This window comes from Mangifera indica, chromosome 20, assembly GCF_011075055.1.
Source record: "Mangifera indica cultivar Alphonso chromosome 20, CATAS_Mindica_2.1, whole genome shotgun sequence".
NCBI lineage: Eukaryota > Viridiplantae > Streptophyta > Magnoliopsida > Sapindales > Anacardiaceae > Mangifera > Mangifera indica.
In genome coordinates, this window is record NC_058156.1 from 12,235,680 (window position 1) to 12,257,972 (window position 22,293).

The 22,293-nt window shown below is 33.3% G+C and overlaps 3 protein-coding genes across 9 annotated transcripts; 2 read left to right on the forward strand and 1 right to left on the reverse strand.

Moving 5' to 3' along the window:
* Window positions 1-168: 168 nt before the first annotated feature.
* Window positions 169-3,143, forward strand: LOC123204526 (pre-mRNA-splicing factor SPF27 homolog). The gene is made up of 8 exons (XM_044621234.1): window positions 169-510; window positions 774-949; window positions 1,317-1,400; window positions 1,981-2,050; window positions 2,188-2,321; window positions 2,399-2,452; window positions 2,678-2,710; window positions 2,755-3,143. Exons 1-6 carry the CDS (start codon window positions 277-279, stop codon window positions 2,445-2,447), a joined length of 747 nt encoding a protein of 248 aa, XP_044477169.1. The 5' UTR covers window positions 169-276; the 3' UTR covers window positions 2,448-2,452; window positions 2,678-2,710; window positions 2,755-3,143.
* A 4,074-nt stretch (window positions 3,144-7,217) lies between these two features.
* Window positions 7,218-16,758, forward strand: LOC123204511 (eukaryotic peptide chain release factor GTP-binding subunit ERF3A-like). 7 transcript variants are annotated; one of them, XM_044621205.1, is made up of 20 exons: window positions 7,218-7,427; window positions 7,918-7,959; window positions 8,049-8,126; window positions 8,623-8,685; window positions 9,044-9,097; window positions 9,260-9,358; window positions 10,220-10,331; window positions 11,433-11,478; window positions 11,648-11,719; window positions 12,460-12,522; window positions 12,611-12,765; window positions 12,847-12,911; window positions 13,928-14,078; window positions 14,219-14,324; window positions 14,448-14,583; window positions 15,170-15,234; window positions 15,372-15,536; window positions 15,903-15,975; window positions 16,055-16,122; window positions 16,295-16,758. In XM_044621205.1, exons 1-19 carry the CDS (start codon window positions 7,424-7,426, stop codon window positions 16,102-16,104), a joined length of 1,599 nt encoding a protein of 532 aa, XP_044477140.1. In that variant the 5' UTR covers window positions 7,218-7,423; the 3' UTR covers window positions 16,105-16,122; window positions 16,295-16,758. The 7 variants fall into 7 exon arrangements, with proteins under 7 accessions (XP_044477140.1, XP_044477139.1, XP_044477138.1 ...); XM_044621204.1 differs by having other exon boundaries at window positions 16,330-16,758; XM_044621203.1 differs by having other exon boundaries at window positions 7,220-7,427; window positions 16,345-16,758.
* A 1,927-nt stretch (window positions 16,759-18,685) lies between these two features.
* LOC123204692 (glutathione transferase GST 23-like) lies at window positions 18,686-19,786 on the reverse strand. The gene is made up of 2 exons (XM_044621483.1): window positions 19,132-19,786; window positions 18,686-19,030 (listed from the first exon to the last, which is right to left on the reverse strand). The coding sequence occupies exons 1-2, from the start codon at window positions 19,441-19,443 to the stop codon at window positions 18,701-18,703; spliced, it is 642 nt and encodes a 213-aa protein (XP_044477418.1). The 5' UTR covers window positions 19,444-19,786; the 3' UTR covers window positions 18,686-18,700.
* Window positions 19,787-22,293: the final 2,507 nt, after the last annotated feature.

Sequence of the window (22,293 nt, forward strand, 5' to 3'; positions counted from 1 at the left end):
GGCCAACAGAATATTAACCAAATGTTAGAACGTCTCTGTGTTTTTGTCTAATCAGTCGTCAGGATATCTCGTGAAAGTGCGAGTGGGGTGACATTATCATGAGCTTGTGGGGGTTATTTTTCAGTTTTTGAAAGCAATGTCCTTCTACAAAAAGTTTGATATTTCTTGAAGCGCACAATGGCACCCTTAAAACATCATGAAACTCTGAAAATAGTCCTCGCAAACATCAAACAAAAACACCCCGTCTTTCTTTCTGTGCTCTATCACTGAGCTTCAATGGTGAGCAATACCAACAACGGAGATGTCCTGATGCTAGAGGCTCCACCGGATGCCTCCCGCCCATGGAACGCAGAAATCATCGACGCATTACCGTACATCGACGACGACTACGGTGATTCCAGAGTCAAAGACGAGGTCGACCGCATGGTCGAGCAAGAGATGCGTCGTAGCTCAAAAAAGCCCTCTGACTTTCTCAAAGACCTGCCTCCTCTCGCCAAGTTTAGTTTCCAGGTCAATCTTTCGTATCTCTTCTTCTTAGGGTTTCGAACAATGTTTCCTTGCTGTGTAAAACTAATAAATAAATAGGAAAATAAAGAATTTAAGAAAAAGAAAAAATTAAAACAAAGAATTTGTTAAGATTTAGTGTGATATAAGAGTAAGTGCTAGTAAGGTTACTGATGGTGTGGAGGAGGATGCTTCATTATTGGTGGAAGATGTAATTTCAAGGAAGTTTTATGGCCTGTGTGATTGTGTGGCTTTAATTTGGGTTACAGAATCATCCTATGCTTGCAAAAGAGTACGAGCGTGTAAGAGCTGGGAAGCCGCCTGGGATTCTTGATACAACACGGTATCAATTGGAAATGCTGCCTGTGAATAAGAGAAACGATGAATCTGCTTGGAAGCAGGTACTTCAGAAAGCTCAGCGCTTGTCGCAGCATCAAGTGATCAGGTGAGATGAAATTCACTAAAAAAAAGCAATATCCATGCAGTGACATTCTGGTGTTGTTAATGAACTGTTTAGAAGTTCTTCTCAAGTTTGGTAAAAAGGTGTGGATTCATATCATATGGTAAAATGCATTATCTCTGATTATGTGTCAATAATTACTGTTTAATATTTCATATATGCAACTCATCATTGTTGTTGTAATTTCTATTCAAAACTAGTCTAAATTTGAGTATTTTCTTTGCAATTTTTTATTCCTTTGGAATTTTTTTTTCTTACTCCTGTATTATGTTGCCTCCTTAACCCATATATTCTTATTAGTTTGTATGCTTTTAGAATTGACATCCTGTTATATGGATTTATGGATTTCTAGGCTGGAAAACTTGGAGTTGATGTCTAAATACGGTCCTGATGTCTGGAAGCAGCACAACCAACAATTGGAAGCATTCTTATCCAGGTTTGTAGTTTGTATTAATGTTTATCTTTTGGCAAGTTTAATGGTGTAACGTTGTTGCGCCTGTAAATGTTTTATTGTGGTGCACCTTTCAATGTTTCCTAATGTGCTTGACACATGCTTCTGCATTTTGGAATGTTCAGATTTTAATTTTATATATTCCTATGATCAACAGCATACCAATATGGAACTAAAATTGTGAACTGACGGGATTAGCTATATTAATCTGAATCAACTGATGTCCAATATAAGAAACTCATCTAAACTCCCTAAACATACCAGTGTACAAGAAATGAAAGTGGTAAATCGAAAATGTTAGAGAACACACCATAAGTTTGTCTTGTGTGTCAAGTGAAGAAGGTGAAAGAAGTTTAGTTAAAGAAATCATTTTGGTATGACTCAAATTTTTGTCATAAACTATAGTGCTATACCATATTAATAAAATAATTTTGAGACATGTTTTCATATAATCTCATCATTAAGCAAACCCTTGAAGTATATCTTTCTAAGTTAACTCATTGTGAAATGATATGATCATTCTGGTGTTATAATTTACTTTAGCAGTTGAATTATCTCTTTGTAGAATGCAAAGATTAGCACATGAACAAAATGAAAAGATTGAAGCCGTAAACCGTGAAAGAAAATACCACCAGGTGATTATATATCTTTCTCACCATCCTTGTTGTGTTTCAATATTTTGTTGTGTTTGGTTTATGGGTGTTTAAGAAGAAGAAGAAGAAAAAATTACTTTTCTGATCAATCCATATGTTCATTTCTCTGGAATGGTCAGCAAAACAGTGCATATGAGCTTAATGCTTTGTCCATGCAATGGAAGGAGCTTTGTGCAAAAAATATAGAAATCCAAGCTGCATGTGCTAAAATTGAAAGTCAGATAGAGGAATTGAGGCAAGAAGCTGCTGAGAGGTAATCTTCATTTGCCTTAAGTAAAATATTTTGGTACTGTTTTGCAGCTAACTTATTTCTTAATCCTACCTATTCAGAGGTTGGAACTTGGATGTTGATATGGACAAAGGTTCTTTGTCGCAATAAGGATGGTAAGCGGTCTCTTTTGTTGAAATAGCATTTGATTTGGACCTGAGGCAGTGATGTGTCATTAGTTGTGCAAGATAGTCTAGTTTATAAATGTTGTCCGAGAATTATTTAGTGCATTGGGAAATATTATGTTTTTTTACCTCTGAATCACCAAAACATTTACCATTACTTTTCTTGACCTATAGGTGATTATGCCTCTGGTTTTTTGTTTGTTGGTTGTGATACAGGGTCCCATAGAAAAGTTGAGTTCAAGTAAAGTGGTGCATAACCAAGAAATGGTTGCCATTTTCCATCCAGTAAAGTGGTGCATAACCAAGAAATGGTTGCCATTTTCCATCCATCATTCTGCAGTTTTGGTTCGTTATGGATTCCTAGAAGACCTTAGGTACAAGATTAGCTACTTTTAGTTCTATTTTTGGTTCTTTGGTGAGCTCTGTTCTCACCATTAACTCAAAAAAGAAAAAAATCTTTATGTTAAAGTGAATTTCACCATGTGAAGTCAAAATGCAGATGTGTAATGAGTAGGAAACATTAGCTCATTTATCATATGGTTTATGGTCTTTGTGATCTAATTTGATTAGAAGAAATGTCAGTTTAATTGTTTGGTTTGGACAATGGTAACCTGGTGTTCCAACTGGTATTGAAATAATATTTTTGGAACTTGTTTCACCTGGTCAAGGATGGTGAAAATCATAGGCGTTTTATTTTCTAGGTCTATTTATCATGAAAAGTTAATGTTAAGATCATTGTCATACTTAATATGTAAAAGGCAAAATTTCAAATGGGAATCATTGATTTGGGGTGTGTTTTGTAAGTTAACTTCCACTGTAAATTTTTTTGGTTTTTATTTGATTCATAAAATTAATTAATGACCCCAAAAATCTTTCAACCATGAATTTTATTTGTTTTGTTGGTCTTGATTTGTGAAAGTCACCGAGAAAAAAGATCATATATTGGCAAGCGGAAACAATTTTAGTGATAAAAAATAAATTTATACCCCTAAACACGGATGGATTTGTATACGTTTTTTGAGATACGGAAGAAAAAGAATATTGATTAAGTATTTATTATTAATATTACTTATAATTAATTTAAAATTTGATAATGATTCATCGAAAAAAAAAAAAATCGCATATGTAATCGATATCGTACATGGATACCCTGGTGTTTCCTCCAGGTAATAAAACTAGGACCCCATCTCTGATAAGTCCACCCCTACCTCTAAACGATAAAAACTAATTAAAAGTATTAACAATATTGTAATTATAATTTCAAACCTAAAACATGCAAAATGTGAATTTTTTCCATCACGAACCTCTGTCAACTCAACCAACATTATTTACCCGTAGGAGCTAAATCCACACACAGCACAACTGAAAAATAACAAAATATCCATAAACAAAGCCATTGAAAAGCTGCAACAAACATCAACAAAATACACCATTCGTTTCGCATTAGTAAATCTCTACCTAATTACAACAAAACATTTGATTAATTACCCAAATGACATGACAAATAAGAATACATCATTGAATTGTGTAACAGGAGTTCACATGTCCACCAGAAACAAGTAAACTTGTCAACTTCACGTTGTGTCTCATGAATCACCTCCCAAAGCACTATGATCTGCAAAACAAACGAGTACTTCGCAGAAAACACCATTAAAAAACAAGCTCATTATTTATATATAAACATTTAGAGGAAGAATATAATGAAAGAGAGACAAGTGTAGAGCTCCCTTCAATCCAAACAAGGATCTAACTTCTGGGTAATGCAGCTCCTGGGATATGCAAGCCACAAGCCTATCCAAAATAATAGGGGATAGGGCTGTGGGATCCATAGCTCAGCAGCTAAATTAACCCTGCATGACCCTCTATTGGACTTCAAGGAGCTCCACTCTTTAAACCTCCTCTTCTTCACCAAACTCTCTTAAACCCTAATCATCAGCTACAACTCCTAACATCATTAAAATCCATTGCCTCTTTGAATACTATTTGCAAATATACCATGCCCACCGAATTCTTGTTCTATCAGGTAATTGTTTGTTTAAGATTTAACATTTAATAAGTGAGAAAATAAACATATATAAAGCTTCTCTCCTCCTGTATAGAGAAGATTGCCTGATCTATATTTTTGAATCAAGAACAGTAAGAAGAAAAAGAAATAACAGGGATGAGCTAGATAAAACAAGGCGATAACCCAGGAAATCCACCGCAGGGATGAAGAAGGAATAGAAGGAAAGAAGAAACAAAACCCTAGTCAAGATCAGTTCACTACCAACAATAAGCAGGTTACAAGATCTCTACTTCTTTCTCAAATTAAAGAAGATAAAGAAAGAGACAGAGAAAGATAAAGAGGGCTACGCCTGCAGCTTGAATCATTAAAGAATGAACTCCATAGATCCAGGCTATCTATGAAAACCCTAAACAGCTAATTCCAAGTCAACACCAAACTAATTAAACTAACAGTATCCTATACAGGAAGAAAAACCCTAGACTGCTTCAAAACATACCTGTAACAACCAGCTGAACCCTAGAGAAAAAAAAAATCCAAGACTATCCATTAAAATGAAAAAAAGTCAAGAACCATCATTGAAACCTATCAGAAACCCTACAAAACCAACAAGAAGAGCCAGTGGTTTGAAACCAAGCAACTTTGGTATGGAGATGAGGTTGATAGGAGGCAATTTATAGTGCTAAGTGTAGGTATATGAAAAATAATGGTGGTCGGCAGAAAGAGAGAGAGAGAGCTGTTGCTTTGCCTCAACTCAACCACGAAAAGTCTTGGGAACCGGCTCCATAGATTCCCTCGTGCTCCTGTTGGTGTTGTTGATGTGTTTATCACATGCACTGTCAAAAATAAAGCTCATTTTATCGTTTTTTATTTCATTTTCACTCCACTTGTACGGTGAACAGTGATGATCCCTTCTCTGCAAATTGTCAAAAGCTTTACCATTAAAACTCCGTCTAGCGTTATAGAATAAAGAAAGCTATCTTTACTCTAAAACCTTCTTTACTTGCCCTAGATTTCGTTGTCCGAAGTCAGTAATTGTAAAAGGGTAAATTCAAGAGACTCCCCCCCTTGTGTTTTGTTATGCACATGCTAAACAGCCCCGGCGGTTTTGCTCAACTGTACACAATAACTTTCCACATTTTGGATTATTTTTCAGTTATTTTCCTTAAATAAAGACTAGAAAATCATTTCATACACATTTATATTGTTGTAACTTGTAAGTATACGAGTATAGCATTTGTTGTGCATGGATAACCTGTCGGGTTCAAGTTTATACGTGTGTTTATAAGTTGACAAGGAGTCTTAATTGAGGAAACATTATTGAGGATGAGGAGTTTCATTGTGAAGGTGAAACTAAATTTTGGGTTTTAAAATCCCCTAATTAAACCGTTATATATTATTATTAGTTTTTAATTTGATGTTTATTTTAAGTATATATACTTTTATTAATTATAATACTGAAACGATAATTAAATATTAAAAATTTTTCTTCCTTTAATTGTAAGAATTTACACTAGTAAAAAATGTGACATGAAGATGTGAACCCCTGATTCATATTTGTAACTTACAAATATGATGTAGGCCAAGTCTTTTTCTCAACTTACAAATGAATTTGCTGGAAAGAAGTTTTTTGGAATACAAGGTTTAAGAGTGGAGATTATTGTATTAACCCTTTCTAAAATGAGAAGAAACAAAGATGACATATTTCAAAAATGCTTACAACTCGCGAGATATTGAAGCATGGCCATATGAACTGACACGTGTCAGTAGAAAAAGAAAGAAAAGTCAGATATGAACGAATGGTAGTTGAAATAAAATTTTAATTTTAGCAGACAAAAGGGACGTTGATTTGACAACTCAGGTCCCACTCTTCACGCTCCTTTGCCAGTGACTGCCTCTAAACTCTGCGTTTTTTCTAATGATTCTCTACAGTTGCTATTATTCTCTTAAGTTGTTACCGTGGCACATCACCAATCCAATATAGAACTAACAGTATCTGGTGCCCTGATGATGAGATGTGGGTGTTGAGTAGGTTAACTGAAATTGGAAACGAAATAGAAGATCCCAGCCACTATATCTAGGTTTAGATCTCATATTGTGCAAGGCTGATAACATTTTCCAGGCTGTGGTATGATTACGTGTTTTGCTCTAGTACCAAAAATAGTATATATATATATATATATATATATATATATTTTTTTTTTTTTAAAAATCAAGATCAATCTTCAAGTCACTGACACTTGCTCGATTGTGATGAAATAAAGAATCTTCCGTGAACAATTGGAATTTGTCTTTGCAATTTTTACTTTTAATTATTGGGCCTACATAATAAAAGGCCATATAGTACTGTGGACTCATTGGGCTGATACGGAATTGCCCGTGAATTCTGGGCCCAAACCCCATATCTATTATGAAGCGATTCAAAACAATTTTCACTTCCTTATAATTTTTTGAATAGGAACGATCTTGAATCCCCCTCAAAGTTATGATATGAGCCATAGTTAGATCCTATCCGCACTACTTTGAGCTCGAATGCTAACTTGGATTAATAAAACTTGAAACAAGTTTCTTTTATACAGAGGAAGCTCAAATTTAGTGGGATTCGATTGTCATACTCATAACCTTAGGGAAATTCAATTTAAAATGATTAAAATAACATTAATTTTATTAATATATATCAATACAATATTGTTTGAACTATTTTTAATATCAAACTCAACTTTGGCTAAATAATATAATCGAAGTCAAAAAAAAGTTGTCATTGCTTTTTAGTGACTAAGTCCCATTATTTTTATTTTAAACAGTTTAGTCCCATATCATATCAGCACTCTACGCTATGGTTAAGCCGTCAGGGTAAGCTTTGAGAACAAACATTACTGCCCGCCTCACTTCTCGTCTTTTGCATACATCTTTTCTTTCAGAAAACCCTAATTCTGCATCCTCACGCTCTTGTCGTCACTATGGGTACGTTCTTCTCGTGCTCATCTCTCTCTGTCTTATTTCACTTTCTGATTTTTCTCCCTCGCTGGAGTATATATTTGGTTTTTATTTTTTATTTATGTTTAAGATTATTTCTTTTGTTGAATATGTTGTTTAAATATTGATCGGTCTTTCTTCTGATCTAGCTTGGCTTGTACCTCTCGTATCAAGTTAAATATAATTGCCATAATTTTTTTTTTTTAAATTTTGGCTAATTTTTAATGTTGTCGTTGTGATTTCTGAAACGTTAGCTGTAAATGCTTTGCGTTTAGGCTTGGATTATCTGAGATTTTTTTGTAATTATGGGTTTTATGCGTTTTTTTTTCAAATGAGTTCTTTGATGTATTGTTGAGTGATTCCAGTTTATTCTTGTTCTACCTGTGCATGCAACTGTATGGAGAGTACCTCCTGAGATAGGATGAGAAATGTTGTAATTAACTTGTATGAGTTTTTCTGTTTTTTTCCCTATTCGTAGATATTGAGGAGGATATCCGTGCATTACAGCTTGATTCAGCAGGTAGTGTTAGATCCTTATTGTGTATTTTAAGTTGGGTTGAATTTTGTATCATGCTTTTCTCATGTTTCAATGCTTATATTTCATCTTAGCAGAAGAGAATAATGGGGTGCCCAATCCTGAAAGGGCAAAGCCTGAAGTAGTTGATAAGGATGATAAGATGGAGGAAGGTTGGTAGGACAATTGGATTTTGTTTCAGCAGTTTTATGTTCATTTAGTTCATTTCAAGAAAGTTCATGTGTCCTTGAAAGAGAATCTTGCATTTCGCACCTGTTCATTGACTTAGTTTAATTTAGTTTTCAGTTATGGCTATTGTTACACTTCCAATGATATATTACAACTTCTTCAGTCAATTAAAAATGTTTTGGATTTCAGCCAAAATGCGTCAAAGTGTACCCATGTACACCCTTAGGTGGGTGAATTATACATTTAACTGTGATTCTTATCTAATTTTTAAACCCGTTTTTGGGTAAATAATTGGAGCTTACTTAAGGTAAATTGACTTCCTTGAGTTCTTCACCTCGTATTTTGAGAATTCTGTCATTTATCATGTAGAAAAGTTCCTGTTGGGTTTAATTGGTTTCAATCATGTGATAGCATTTCAAGTTACATGATTTATTGTTAAATGTGCTGATAATGTAGATGCATTGTTGATTTGTGATCCAGCAATCATGCATGGTAGAACTCTTAAATGGGTGGAGATTACTTTAGAAACCAACTTCCTTCAATGTTAGTTTCCCTGCACTTTTGTCTCTTCTTGAGATGGTTTATCATGTTTGATTTATTAGGAAAGTACAGACCAGCTCTGTTTGGCTTTGTACTTTGCTACTGTAGTAATTACTTCATTTTTCACCTCAGAAGTTTTAAACTTCATTTCAAATTGTTGTGCTGATTTTTTCTGAATTTTCTTTGAAAATTTCATGAAAACAACCATAACCATAACTCAGCATTTCATGTAAGATGACAGCCATTTTATATTCTTATGCACATTTCTTATGCTTGCAAATGAAGATGGAAATGGATAATGTGTATCATTTGAGTTTGATGTAGAGATATCCTCTTAAAAAAACTATTTTGGTGGTGTCAGATCCAAAGGAGGAGGTGCACACAATTTCTCACGCTATTAATCCTGAGCCAAAAGGTTCTATAAAAATTTATATTGCTTTGCTTTAGTTTTCATGATGTTTAATTTTGTTCCCTTCTACTAGTCTAGTACTTCACAAGGCAGGCTGGCAGGCATTGTGTCCCTCTGTTATAGCGACAATTTGCTTTCTCATGTTCATTGTTTTACGTTTATTTGTAGTGAAAGACAAGGAAATATCTGCACCACAGGATGTTGAACTGGAGGAGGCTGAAGTAACTAAGAAGCGACACTTGAATGTTGTATTTATTGGTCATGTTGGTGAGTTGATTAACTTGATGTTTTTATTTTGAGAGAAAGAGATGACATGATTGATTATATGGTTTTAATTTATGTAGGTTGGCTAATTTTACCCAAAATGTACAATATGAATGTAACTTACTGTCATGAAATGTTTGTTCAGTAGTAATCTGTTTCTGGTGAGGCATAGTTACACCGTCACTTCTCCATAACTATCTGCTGTATATTAAACCTGGTGTCTATGCCAAATGATTGATCCTTGGTTCTTTTTGTTTTGTGCCTTCTAATTAATTTAAGCTGGTTTTGTCAATGCAATATGAATGACGCATGACTAAGTTGCTTGTATATGGTTGCCATTATGAATTCAAATATTTATGACTTAAAATGCGTTTTAAGTGAATACATCTCTCGGAATCTTTCATGTAAAAAGTGATCCTACTGACATGAATTTTTATGAAGTTATTTCTCTTGCTCCTTTTTATTGGTCAGAGAGATTTTATGCTTGTCAATACTTGATATACAAGATGTTATGAAAGTCATCTGGCAACATTGCGAGTAGGATATTTTTTCTTGTTATCATTCTCTGAGCCTGCACTGCTGTCTGAATTTTGTACCATAATGTTAATTTGATGTTGTAGATCTGTGTTATTCATTTCTCTTGGTCTTGTTAATGACTTTCTGTGATTGAAGATGGTTTGACAGACATTGAATTTATTTTTTCTTGTCAATGAACAGATACTGCTTTTTTCTTCTAAATTAATTCATCTGCCAAACAATAATGAAAATTAAATTAATACAGACGTTTAGTTTTTTAGCTATATAAATTAGTTCCCACCTGTCATCTATATGATTGAATTCTCATTTCTTGTATCTGGAAAACAGATGCTGGTAAGTCCACAACCGGAGGTCAAATACTATTCCTTAGTGGTCAGGTTGATGACCGTACAATCCAAAAGTATGAGAAAGAAGCGAAGGACAAAAGTAGGGAAAGCTGGTGAGATTTCACATTGGCTATTTTACTGCTGCTCTGTCTGTGCAGGAGTACACAAGTACACATTGGCTTTTACTTTTGTTATGTCTTGTCAGAATTCCCTATCTGTGTGTTTCTCACACAATTTACTTTAGTGACATCAATGCTTGGATTGGCTTGGTTTCTATTTATGCCTTTGAATGCCATTATTTGTTCTTGTCTGTGTATTTTATTGATTTTATATCTACTTGGAGGTTAATTTTGCACAAGACAAATATACTTGAAGACTATATCTTCTACATAAATTAGCCTTTTTCCCTGATTGTAAGTAAATATAATATTTTTTGTTTAAAATAATGTGCATTTATGACAGTGTGTGACAAGCTGTAAAATATTTTTGAATCATGGGGTGGTGCTGTTTAAAATGTAATGGATTGAATAGCAATCTAGGTAGTACATCCATTTTTTATGGTTCTTTTTTGGAATATAATGGGTCTTTTCTAGGTTCTTGTTTGATTTAATGCTTTTGGTATGGTGAATGACCTATCTCAGGTATATACAGAAAGCTAAACCTACTCTGTGTGGTTTGCTCGTCCATTATTTTTGAATCTTTTGTTGTTTGAATGCAATTATTTTTGTTTCCCAGCAAAAAAAATATAGGTACTACATCCTCTGAGCTTGGTACAGATCTCTACTTCACCCAGATCTAAAAAGAGAGCATCTGTGTGTTTATTTCTCAAATATTTTCTCACATTCTAATATCATATTAATAACACTTGAAAATCTCTTATCTTTAAAGAATTTTTTTAATGCTAATATTTATTCTCTAATATTTCCCTTTTTTGTAACATGCGCTTGACTTTTGTTTTAAATTTATTCTTTGACATTTCAATTATTTTTGCTGAATATTATGCAACTCTTTGGGATTCCATACTATTCCTATGTTTTTAACTACTGAATTATCCTATCTCCCATGCAATTTTAGTTTTGTCAATGATATAATTGCTAATTCAATTTGAAGTCAAATTTCTTTTTGAGAATGTTTGATCAGCTACTTGACTTTATACTTACTCTATTCTGTTTTAGATTATCCTTGGCTGATTTCAACCTTTGTCTACATGCTAGGTATATGGCATATATTATGGACACTAATGAAGAGGAGAGGATCAAGGTCTGATTATGATTAAAAGTTTGGCAATTTCAGGGTCCATGATAATCTTTATTTTTTTAAAGGCGGTTGAAATTTTTTTCCATCCCCTCCAGTTAGTTAGAATTACTAACATGTTTGTAAGATATTGAATTACTGATGTAACATAATTTTTGGATGTTTACTGCTGTAGGGTAAAACAGTAGAAGTTGGAAGAGCACACTTTGAAACAGAGACAACTAGGTTTACAATTTTGGATGCACCTGTGAGGAACTTTCTTTTAAGCATTATTGTTTTGGTTCCATTATTATTATGATATTTGTATATGTTTGATGATAAGTATAAAATTTAGGCTTGAACTTGAGCACTGTGATATGTGAAGACTGGTTGGCTCTTTAAATTCACAATAGTTAGCTGGCCACCTGAGATAGTACATGTCCTTGAGTAAATTTCTTCTTGGTGTGTGTTTTTGTTTAGCTATTCTGGGAGAGTATGCATTTCACTTGTACTCACTTTGAGGCATTTGCTGTGAGATTGAATAAGAGAAAGGGAAAGGGATAATATATAAAGGAAAGCTACAAATTCTGAAGAGCAAGGCTATAATCAGGATGTGACCTAAGTGTATAGTGGAGGACAAGAATCAGAGTGTATTCTTGAAGAGTGTTGATTCCTGATATCCTTCTAGAAAGATTATTTTATCAGAAATATCCAGCATGAAAACAAGGATGATAATCGGACTATATTTTAAGATTTTGAACAATGAACTGCCAAGGGTTACATCTTGATTATTTATTAATTTTTATATTCGAGAAAGTTCTACTATTATCCTTCCGAACTTGTAACATCTTACTAAGTGTACTGCCTAAGAGTTTGCTCCTCCTTTGGGAATGTGGCTGTGGTCCATTTGGTTTCTATTTTTTCCAGTAAAAAGATTGGTAGCTTAAACATAATTTCTCTGATTTTGTACTAGAACTATTTTCACTTGTGATTCTATTGATTCTTCAGGGTCACAAGAGTTATGTTCCAAATATGATTAGTGGGGCATCTCAAGCTGATATTGGAGTACTGGTAATTAGTATTGATCTTTTATTTCCATATATTTTTTAAGGATCCTGCATATTGAGTTTTAAATGATCACAAACTCTTTATTAATTAGGTAATATCAGCTAGAAAAGGAGAATTTGAAACTGGATATGAGAAAGGTGGACAGACCCGTGAACATGTGATGCTGGCTAAAACCTTGGGTGTCTCTAAGCTGCTCATTGTTGTGAACAAAATGGATGATCATACCGTGAACTGGTCAAAAGAGAGGTTATTACCTGCTTCATGACTTTTGTTTTTGTCTGTCTTTGTTTTGTTCTAGCTTGTTCTTTATTCTGGCCTTTTCCCCAGGTATGATGAAATTGAGACAAAGATGATACCATTCTTAAAGTCCTCAGGGTACAATGTGAAGAAAGGTATTTTTTTTAATGGTTTCCTGAAATTTCTATTAGAAATGATTTTATGTTTTGTTGCTGGACTGGCAGATATTGTCTTGTTCAACAAGTTATGTTCTCAAAAAAAAAAAAAAAATCTTTATACAACATTTTAATTTTTCAAAAGCGATGAAGGGAAATGGTTTTATCTGATTGCCTTGCATATTTTCCAGCCATAGGCTGTTTACTTACAATATTTCTAGCATAGAGAGTTTTCTTATAGGGATGCCTTAATTCAATGTTCTGTATCATCCTTAGTCTGGGGTCTTTGTGAAATCCATCCCTTGGAAGAGGACCAAGTTGTAGGGTGGAGAGTTTTACGTGCATTTCTTTTCTACTTATTTTTTGTTATTATTATTTGAGTAAATTACATTTTCCCACCCAAGGTTTGGCCTAAAAACACTTTTCCACCCCTAGATGACATAAATAACATTTCCCACCCAAAATCAAAACTAATGGTGTAAGGGTGGAATAACAATTTTAGCATCCATTAATTTAAAAAAAATATATAAAAAACTACTCATTTACAAATCAGATTCTAATGTTTTAAACACAACAATTTAATCCTTAAAAAAGTTTGAAAACTCATAAATAAATCCTTAAAATCTTTAGAAAACCCTAACCACGTCACTGCTCCTTCGGAAATTATCATATTCATTTCAACATATTTTGAAATATTATTATAGTGCTAATAGTTTGTAATATGATATTTACATCTTTAATTTATTGGGTTTATTAAGATCTTTGGGTGTAATTGCCATTTTTGAAACTATTGAAGGATATATTAACATTTTAAAAAATTTTAAAAGCACCCTGATCTTTTTACAAATTTGTCAAACAAGATATAATTTTGAACATGTATTACTTGGTAGTTAGCCAATGATATAATTTAAAGGTGGTCATCTGTTCTGTATTGTTGAACATGCAGCAGTCAATTGCATTTGCTTGCTTGTATTTGTTTATTTTATTGCTTAAATTCCTGTTACATAAACTTGTAGATGTCCAGTTTCTTCCAATCTCTGGTTTGATTGGCACAAATATGAAAACAAGAGTACAAAAAAGTGTATGCCCATGGTGGAATGGTCCTTGTCTCTTTGAAGCCCTTGATGCCATTGAGGTTCCTTCACGAGATCCTAAAGGTCCATTTAGGTATGCAGTAATCTTTCTTGATTGGATCTATTCCTTAAATTTATAAACTTTTGTTCAACATTGATGATGTTGGCCCATAACGATATTGAACAATTTACTTTGCTTGAACTGTTGATTTGATATTTATGTATGACTTGCAGGATGCCTATAATTGACAAATTCAAAGATATGGGAACTGTTGTGATGGGAAAAGTAGAATCCGGTAGTGTGTGTGAAGGTGATTCCTTGTTGGTCATGCCAAATAAGGTGCTTTCTCTAGACCTACTTTCCAACCCGTTCATTTATTATTATTATTACTATTATTTGTTTGTATCTCAAATACATTTATATCGTTGATGGTTGTCAAGGATCTTAATAATAATTCTGCAGGCTCAAGTAAAAGTTATTGCTGTATACTGTGATGAAGATAAGGTTAGGTGTGCGGGGCCTGGCGAAAATCTACGAGTGAGATTGGCTGGGATTGAAGATGAGGATATAATATCTGGTTTTGTCCTGTCAAGTGTTGGTGAGTAAAATATCAATCATTTAAATGCATTAATCCAATGATTTAAATAGTTTCAAAACATTACTCTTATTAACTGATATCCATGAAAAAGCTTTCAGGTGCCTTTCTCCTGTTTGAAATGTTCACATCTGTTGGAAATCCAATGGCTGAGATCCGTTGACTGGGTTGTGCTGTTTTGCTTTATTGGTGCATTATTGGCACACATCCAATTATTTTTTTTACTTTTAGTAAAATTTCTTTTGTTTCTTATCCCAGAAAAGGGGGAAAATTTATTGCACCATGAAAAGAAAATGAAATTTTGAATGAGGTGTCTATAACTGGAAGATTTTTTGACTATGCTATGGTATTCTTCCACGTAATCATTCAGCAGATGTTATAAAGGCTGTTATTATTGTGTGGGAGAATCATTAAATAATCTAAATTATTTCATCTTAACCAATCTGATGTTTATCTTCGTTAATGAATCTATGCATGTTAACAATTTTAATCTTTCTTTTGGTTGTATTGTTTTAGTTTGAAAAGCATATTACTAATGTAAACTTGTTGTTTGTTTTGGATTTTCTTACCTAATTTTCTGCCCATGCAGCCAGACCGATAGTTGCAGTCACTGAATTTGTTGCCCAGTTACAGATCCTTGAGCTGCTGGACAATGTATGCTTAGTCATTAGTTTTTCATTTTCTTAGATTCCTATTTAAAATTCTTTAACATGCGTATTGTGTTTTCTTAGATTTTCTGTTGGTGAATATGCCTATTTATCTGTAACCTATAAATATTGTTATTCTTTTAGGCAATTTTTACTGCTGGCTATAAGGCTGTCTTGCACATTCATTCTATTGTTGAGGAATGTGAGATTGTTGAGCTATTACAGCAAATTGATCCAAAGACAAAGAAACCCATGAAAAAGAAAGTTCTCTTTGTGAAGAATGGTGCCGTTGTTGTATGCCGCGTTCAGGTTTGCTCACTTGTAGATTATTAGACTTGAAAGAGTAGTTTTTCTTCTTTTTTGAAATGTAAATTGGTAATCATATATTGTTTTTTGCTTTCGGTAATATATAGAAGAATGCACTTTTTTTGTCTACTATGAGTTGAAAATTAAATCTCATTTGCTGATTATCACACACAAAATACGTTGCAACTTTGACAGAGTTAATAGAATGGTGGACTTTGTCCTCTCCAAAAATTAATAACATGAAATGATTTCTACCAGTTTTATATTTACAGACTATAAATTGTGAATTTGAGTTGAGAAGAGACCAAACCAAAAAATTTGAGTATTTTTTTATATTAAATAGTTTGATCGTAAAGACTTCTATATCAGGTGAATAACTTGATATGCATTGAGAAGTTCTCAGAGTTTCCACAGCTTGGAAGGTTCACTCTTCGTACAGAAGGTAATTGATATGTTATTTTGCAATTGATTATTCATATCTCTTTATGCATTGAAATTACATATTTGCTTTCTTTTTATAGGAAAAACTGTGGCAGTGGGAAAAGTGACCGATCTTTGTGCTAGTGCATAACCAATTTTGTTACTAGAGGTGAGGATTATCTGTTGTAAAGAATGTTGAAGTTTTGGGTTTTTTCCACTCTGGAACTCAATGGTTACAGATTTTCAGTATAACCATTTTACATTTAAAATTATCATGTCAAATTTTTAAAGTTTAGCCAATTGTGCATGCAAAGTGTTATTGATTACAATATTTGCTATAGGATGTTGCCTGATTTCCTTCTCATTGTGTTTGGAGCATTTGCCATGGCAGGCTAGCTGAATCAGCAGAACAACTTTTGGCGAGTCTTGATTGATTGATTGCAGCTGAAGGAGTTGAGATGATATATCATTATTACTTACGAGCAATCGATAGAGAAATTGTTTGGATTCAGCTATTGGGTATTGCATTGCATTGCAGAGGTGTTGGTATCATAGATATGTTATTGAAATGGGGGCTTTAACAGCGGATAATTGATAGTTTGTTGTTTGATGGGTGTAAATTATGTACTGCTTCAGCCATTACAATTTTTACAACTTGATTATAGTTATTATAATTTATGATTACAATCTGCTTGTTTGATTAAAGTTATGTATCAAACAAACTGAGTTTGAGGCAGCTTGAGCATTGCTCAAATTGACTTTAAAAGTTAAATTGTTTTTCAGTTGAGCTTTAAGTTTCAATTCACGAGCTGGTACTTTTGGATGTGAGTGGATCTTATTTGGGTTAACTTTATACTCAATTCATCTTGCAAATGTAATACTATATGTTTTTATTTTGAACACATAAATAAGTATATATTTATGTATTATCAGATGATTGAGTGTTATTTTATTTTTAATTTAAAATTATTAAATTATATAATAACTTATATTAAATATATATTTATTTATAGATTTAAAGTATGCATGGGTGGTTATTTTGTAATTTTGCAGTACTTTCTCAGCTGCACCAATGTGGCTATAGCATCTTGCCAGTCCTTATAATTTTGCAAGACTTTTTGAGCAGCACGGTCGATATTTGTAGTATTCTTCTCCCACGCCAGTGGTTAACCAGTCAACCTTGAACAATGTCTTTCTAATATGAGGAGTGTCTAACACCTATTTAGAATTGAAATATGTTATGATGCTCTGTGGACTTGACATTGGCACATGTTGGCTGTACGGTAGGTTCTTTTTAGCCTTGATGTTATCATTGCACAATTTTAATTGTAATTAAAAGATATGACATTGGTTTCGAAATTAAATGATATAAATTTAAAAAAAAAATAGTTATTAAGAATATAAAATTTTAATTTTAATTGTAATTAAAAGATATGACAATGTTGTTGGATTCGAATTGGGCATAGAGCTTATGAAAAGATTGGTTCGGATTATAGATAACCAGATCGGTGTACCATTTAAATAAATATTTAAAATAATATTCGTGTTTTTAATCATTAAGTATTACATTTGAATATTGAATGAAACTTGGTTGTCAAGCATGTCCATCTTCACTTGCAAATTTCTATTTAATAATCAAATTGCTTCCGAAACATGCTATGACTAATATAAGTTGGATATAATTTGAATTGACTTAAGTTCAGTTAATAATTAGGATTAAATTCAAAATCGATCTACTTTCAAGCCAAGATAGAGTTTCGAGTTAAACTAGTAACTCAGATTTAGTTCAATATCAAGTTGCTTCTGAAACATGAAATGATTCATCTAGGTGAAACATGTAATGACTAATTTAGGTTGGACGATTTGAGTTGGTTCGAGTTTTATTGATAATTTAGATTGAGTTTAAAATCAAGTTGCTTTCGAATTGAGTTAGAGTCTTAAGTTCGGCTAGTAACTCTAATTGAATCAAAATCAATTTGCTTTTGAACCGAATTAGAGCTTTGAGTTTGGCTAATGACTTGGATTGAATTCAAAATCAAGTTGCTTTTTATCTTAGTTAGAGTTTAATGTTACAAAACGAATTGAGTTTGAGCAAAAAAAATTTCAATTCCTCAATCTTCCCTTCTTCTGGATTCGAGTCAATGACTCTATTTGGTTCGATTCAAATCAAATCCAACCCTAGTTCAGTAAACCACAAGCTAAAAGGTAACATATATAGTTACATAAAAATTATAAATGACATAAAACTGGAAAGAAAACAAGAAGAATCTGTTAATTTCTCTTGACTTGGTTTTGATAGAAGTGAAACTGTGTACTCGCACAAATTTATACAGAATTCATTTGGCTTTATGGTTGTGCATTTGGCTCCTTTTAGTGTTGGATAAGAAAACGTATGAAAGGATAAAAATTGTTATAAAGCTTGGACAGAGCAAGACGGTGGCACTCCTTTTAAATATGTATCACATGATCAAAGATTGCATTTCCATCATCTCCATAGACATAACACGTCAGCATGTCATTGTTAGAATACATTGGTTCGAGTTTGACTCAAATACTCATTTGAACTGATTGAAGATATGAATAATACTACCGAAATAATTAATATTGTTTGTGGGATAAATACTGCTATCGACAGGATGTACAACCATCACTCTCTTAAACTTTTGGCATATTTTTTCTAGAAGTGTTTTTACATGTAAACTTTTAATTTTAGTGATGAATCAAACAATCGTGTTTTGCTCTAAACTTTATCCTAGTCTGGAAAGTGGGCAGTTGTGAGACGGAAAAGTGGACAATTTTGAAATGACCGGAACTTGGATGAAGTTGTGACACCACTCATTAAGCAATGGCAACTTTTCACCATCAACCACCTTCATTTCTCCAACTTGTTCCATTACATTCAGCCAGTGAGGAATCCACCCCAATGCTAAATCCAGATATCCTATTTCTTCTCCTCCAAAGTATTTCTTTCCTTCAATCTGCTTCTCAAGATATGCAAAATTTTCTATTGCAGACTCCACTGCCGTGTCCTTTTCTTCTCCTTCTTTCCAGCAAGCTCCGAATGCACCCATCACACACTGATTTCGAACAAGTTTAAAGACACCATTAGAAGCTTTTATATGCAAAAAGTTAATGGAAAAAAATTACCTAACAAGGTTTAAAACACAATTTCAGGTACCTTCTCATCAGCAAATTTAGCCCAGAAACGAGCCATGGCTCTCTCACTTGGATCTTCAGGTAGTAAGGGGTACTTTTCCTTCCAGAACTCATCGATATATTCAAGAATTACAAGTGATTCAGCAATTGGTTTGTCATTACGAACCAACACAGGGATCTTCTTATGCACAGAATTGTATTTCAGAAGGATTGGACTCTTGTTCATTAAGTCTTCTGCTATGTATTCATATTCAACCCCTTTAAGCTTGAGAGCCCATTCAATTCTTGTGCAGAAAAGGCTTAAAGTTGAGCCAATCACCTTCACTTCACCCATGTTGATAAACTTGGATATGAACTCTGATCTTAATATAATTTCTGGTGATTATGGATCTAATATATATAGTATTTAGCAAAGAATTTTGCCTCCTGTTTTGGGTTTTGAATTCAAGGAAGTTTCCTACATGGAGGAAGAAAGTTCAACAGGAGAATTCTAAATAAAAAATTTGATTGATGGGGTTATTGCAGGAAAGAAATAAAAAGATGTTATAAATATAATAAAATAAATGACAAAATGAGCGAATTGTAAAAAGAGAATTATTATCTCATTAAGTCGAAGCGACGAAAGAAGAAGAAAAAAGCTAGAGTGAAGAGACAAAGAGCAAATCTTGAATGAAGAAGTGTGTATATTTATAAGGAGAGGAGGGGGTATTTATAGGAAATTTGCCGTTCCCCCAGTCAACAAGTGGTTTTCTTTCAAGCTAAGTTTTCAAGACATTTAATGCCTTTACATTATCATTTGGCTAAAGTAAAAAACATATGGTGGAAAAATCCACCGTGCATAACAAAAGAGGGGTTTGTTGGGGATTAAATAATTATTTTGGATAGGGGCAATGACATCATTGCTTATGGTTCTTGTTTACAAGTAAAACAAATGCACTCATGAATTAACGTTCAAGGAAATAAAAATGAAGGCCTTGTATCGTGCACCAGGCCTTGTAATTTCAGTGGGCTGGTTGCTGTTATGACTCACAATGATTGCTCTTTGTGGACACAGTGGATTGTATCAAAATTGGCCTAATACAGTTTGGTATGGCCTATAGACGTATTTATTCTTAGGGAAATTATTAAAAATAGGCAAAAGTAAGGGGGCTTAAGCGAAATTGTCCAAAAAATTCATATTTAAGCAAAAATGCCCAACATTTGTGAAATGTCTAAAATACCCCGCTATATAAACAAGCCAAAATTTCATAATTCCCACTGTAAAACGCCCATAATTACTGTGCAAATTCAAAAAAAATAGACTTTTCTCCCACTGTGAAAAGCGTTCCACTGTCCGCCCACTGTGAAGCCATTTCCGACGATTTTCTTGATCTCCGACCACCGAAAATGGTCAACAAGGTTAGTATGTCTTCTGTGATCTTGTTTGAATCAAATTATTGTTCATTTCATTGAGATTTAAGTGAGATATTGCGTTTTGAAATATTAGGGTTTGCGGTTTGAACATTGCTTAATATGTTGTGATTTTTTGCTGTTTTTGTTAAATTTGTTGAGGGGTTTTGTGTTAAAGCATATCTAGATTCGATTTATGTTGAAATTGGAGGCCGGAATGAGCGATTTTTGGCTGAAAATTGCGTCGGAATTCATCGGCAGTGCGACAGTGGAACAGTGCTTTCCACTGTAAAGATGAACAGCCCACTGTGACAGTGGTTAGCGGGCTTAAGTGGCTTTTTGAAAATAATAGGGATCCGATTGTTATTAGTAGTCCACTGTAGGCGTTTCTGAAATTTGCCATTTCACAGTGGATTAGGGGGAAAATTAACAATTTTGAATCTAAAGGGGCGCTAATAATTTCGAGAATTACTGAGCGGCAAAAGGAAATATTGGACCTGTTTGTAATAGACATTTTTTCAGGGGGTAAATTGATAGTTTTCACATCTAAGGCTTCTCGACGCGTAGTTTTCGAATTTTCGAATTTCAATTTCCGAAGAATTTCTCGATTGTTACCATTCTAAGGTTTTTCAATTTCTAGAATTCGAATTTCAGTTTTGTTTTTTTGAATTTTATCGTTTTACGATATATCGATTCGTATTTTTCAGATTTGCGAAGAATTTCTCGATTGTTGCAATTCTAGGGTTTTTCAACCTCTAGAATTTGAATTTCAGTTCCGTTTTTTTGAATTTTACCGTTTTACGATATATCGACTCGTATTTTTCAGATTTCCGAAGAATTTCTAGATTGTTGCTGTTGTAGGGTTTTTCAACCTCTAGAATTCGAATTTCAGTTCCGTTTCTTCGAATTTTACCGTTTTACGATATATCAACTCGTATTTTTCAGATTTCCGAAGAATTTCTAGATTGTTGCCGTTCTAAGATTTTTTAACCTTTAGAATTCGAATTTCAGTTCCGTTTCTTCGAATTTTACCGTTTTACGATATATCGACTCGTATTTTTCAGATTTCCAAAAAATTTCTCGATTGTTGTCATTCTAGGGTTTTTCAACCTCTACAATTCGAATTTCAGTTTCGTTTTTTCGAATTTTATCGTTTTTCAGATTTTCGAAGAATTTTTCGATTGTTGTCATTCTAAGGTTTTTCAACTTTTAGAATTCGAATTTCAGTTCTGTTTTTTCGAATTTTACCGTTTTATGATATATCCACTCGTATTTTTCAGATTTTCGAAGAATTTCTCGATTGTTGCCATTCTAGGGTTTTTCAACCTCTAGAATTCGAATTTTAGTTCCGTTTTTTCGAATTTTATCGTTTTACGATATATTGACTCGTATTTTTCAGATTTCTAAAGAATTTCTCGATTGTTGCCATTCTAGGGTTTTTCAACCTCTAGAATTCGAATTTCAGTTTCTTTTTTCGAATTTTATCGTTTTACGATATATTGACTCGTATTTTTCAGATTTCTGAAGAATTTCTCGATTGTTGCCATTCTAGGGTTTTTCAACATCTAGAATTTGAATTTCAGTTTCGTTTTTTCGAATTTTATCGTTTTACGATATATTGACTCGTATTTTTTAGATTTTCGAAAAATTTCTCGATTGTTGCCATTCTAGGGTTTTTCAACCTCTAGAATTTGAATTTCAGTTTCGTTTTTTCGAATTTTATCTTTTTACGATATATTGACTCGTATTTTTCAGATTTCTGAAGATTTTCTCGATTGTTGTCATTTTAGGGTTT

Excerpts from the sequence above, each read along its gene's own strand:
- LOC123204526 (XM_044621234.1), top strand. The coding sequence starts at position 277 with ATGGTGAGCAATACCAACAACGGAGATGTCCTGATGCTAGAGGCTCCA. Across the intron at positions 950-1,316 it reads TCGCAGCATCAAGTGATCAG|GCTGGAAAACTTGGAGTTGA; the intron begins GTGAGATGAAAT and ends ATGGATTTCTAG. Across the intron at positions 2,322-2,398 it reads AGGCAAGAAGCTGCTGAGAG|AGGTTGGAACTTGGATGTTG; the intron begins GTAATCTTCATT and ends CTACCTATTCAG.
- LOC123204511 (XM_044621205.1), top strand. Across the intron at positions 8,686-9,043 it reads AGAAACCAACTTCCTTCAAT|ATCCAAAGGAGGAGGTGCAC; the intron begins GTTAGTTTCCCT and ends TGGTGGTGTCAG. Across the intron at positions 15,537-15,902 it reads TTGTTGTATGCCGCGTTCAG|GTGAATAACTTGATATGCAT; the intron begins GTTTGCTCACTT and ends CTTCTATATCAG.
- LOC123204692 (XM_044621483.1), bottom strand. The coding sequence starts at position 19,443 with ATGGGTGAAGTGAAGGTGATTGGCTCAACTTTAAGCCTTTTCTGCACA. Across the intron at positions 19,031-19,131 it reads CTAAATTTGCTGATGAGAAG|TGTGTGATGGGTGCATTCGG; the intron begins GTACCTGAAATT and ends GTTCGAAATCAG.